Below are 1,401 nucleotides of genomic sequence, written 5' to 3'. Positions count from 1 at the left end.
TTTTGGGGGATTTTTCCTGCTGGAAAATTGGGAATTTTGGTTTGGGAGGAGGTGGTTTTTGCAGAGGTCGGGATTTCCCTCAGGAGATGAATTTTGGGGGAATTTTCCAGGTGTTTCTTGCTGGAAAATTGGGAATTTTGGTTTGGGAGGAGCCACTTTTCCCAGAGCTCCAGATTCCCTTCAGGAGCTGAATTTTGGGGGATTTTTCCAGGTGGAAAATGGGGAATTTTGGTTTGGGAGGAGGTGGTTTTTGCAGAGGTCGGGATTCTGTTTGGGAGATGAATGTTGGGGATTTTTCCCACTGGAAAATTGGGAATTTTGGTATGGGAGAAGCCGCTTTCCCCAGAGGTCTGGATTCCCTTTGGGACCTGAATTTTGGGGGGATTTTCCCAAGTGTCTCCCACTGGAAAATCGGGAATTTTCCTTCGGGAGCAGCCGCTTTTCCCGGAGCTCCTGAGCGCGCTCCTCCTTTTCCTCCTCCTCCTCCAGGCGGCGCTCCCGGCGCATCCACCGGATTTTGGGATACCCAGCCTGGAATCCGGCCGTTCTCCCAAACCCCTCCGCTCCCCCTTTTTCCCAGGATTTCTTCCCTCTCCCGGTGCTCCTTTTCCCTCCATCCCGGCCGTGCCATTCCCTAAATCCCACAAATCCCCTCAATCCCGTCCTTTTCCCGCAGCCACACCTGCGCCATGTGGAGGGCGCTGGGCACGGAACCTTCCCTGACTTCCCAAATCCTGGAGCAGCTCCTGGAGACGCTGAGCCGGGAGATTCCCTACAAGGAGAGCAAATCCTTCCTGCTGGGAAGCGGCTCCGAGCGCGTGGCCACCCCCCTGTCCCTGGCCGTGAGTATCCCATGGAATTCCCATGGAATTCCCGCGGAATTCCCGCAATCCCCGAGTCCCCTTCCAGACCCCTTTGGATCCGGGCGAGTTGTCCCTGGATATCCGGGAAGAGCCTCCGGGTGGGAAGAGCTTCCCAAGTGGGAAAAAATATTCCTGGGTGGAAAAATCATTCCCAGGAATCCGTTCCTGAGGGGTGTTTGCACTTAGGTCATTCCCAAAAAAAAAACCAACCCCAAAAAGAAGCCATTTGGAAGCTTCCCAAGCTGGAAAAGAGCTGGGAAAATTCCCTTCTCCTCCTCCTCCTCGGGACCCTCTGGGAGCAATTCCCACCCCACGTGTCCTGGATTTATCCCGGGTCGCTCCAGCTTGGGAATGCATCGAGAATCAGGGAGCAATTCCAGGGAATCAGGGAGCAATTCCCACCCCAGATTTTGGGTTTGGGGTCTGGAATCCATCGGGAATCAGGGAACAATTCCAGGGAATCAGGGAGCAATTCCCAAGGAATCAGGGAGCAATTCCCACCCCAGACTTTGGGTTTGGGGTCTGGAATCCATTGGGA

General features: G+C 54.4%; 1 protein-coding gene across 2 annotated transcripts in view; it reads left to right on the top strand.

Annotated features, from left to right (window-relative positions):
* Positions 1-6: 6 nt before the first annotated feature.
* The window catches only part of LOC121662244 (maestro heat-like repeat-containing protein family member 1), a 16,367-nt gene continuing 14,972 nt past the window's right edge, over positions 7-1,401 (top strand). The window contains exons 1-2 of one of the 2 annotated variants that reach the window (XR_006015243.1): positions 7-258; positions 349-842. Coding sequence is in view for 1 of the 2 variants with exons in the window: in XM_042023183.1 (XP_041879117.1) it covers positions 690-842 (153 nt within the window). In the remaining variant the exon portion in view is untranslated. Of the gene's footprint in view, positions 259-348; positions 843-1,401 lie in introns of those variants that run through there. The other variant, XM_042023183.1, reaches the window with a different exon arrangement.

This window comes from Corvus kubaryi, unplaced genomic scaffold, assembly GCF_017639235.1.
Source record: "Corvus kubaryi isolate FWS band 111438036 unplaced genomic scaffold, C.kubaryi_AGA036_p1.0 37240, whole genome shotgun sequence".
Lineage (NCBI taxonomy): Eukaryota > Metazoa > Chordata > Aves > Passeriformes > Corvidae > Corvus > Corvus kubaryi.
Note: the sequence above shows the minus strand (reverse complement) of the source record. Positions and strands in the feature narration are given on the sequence as shown.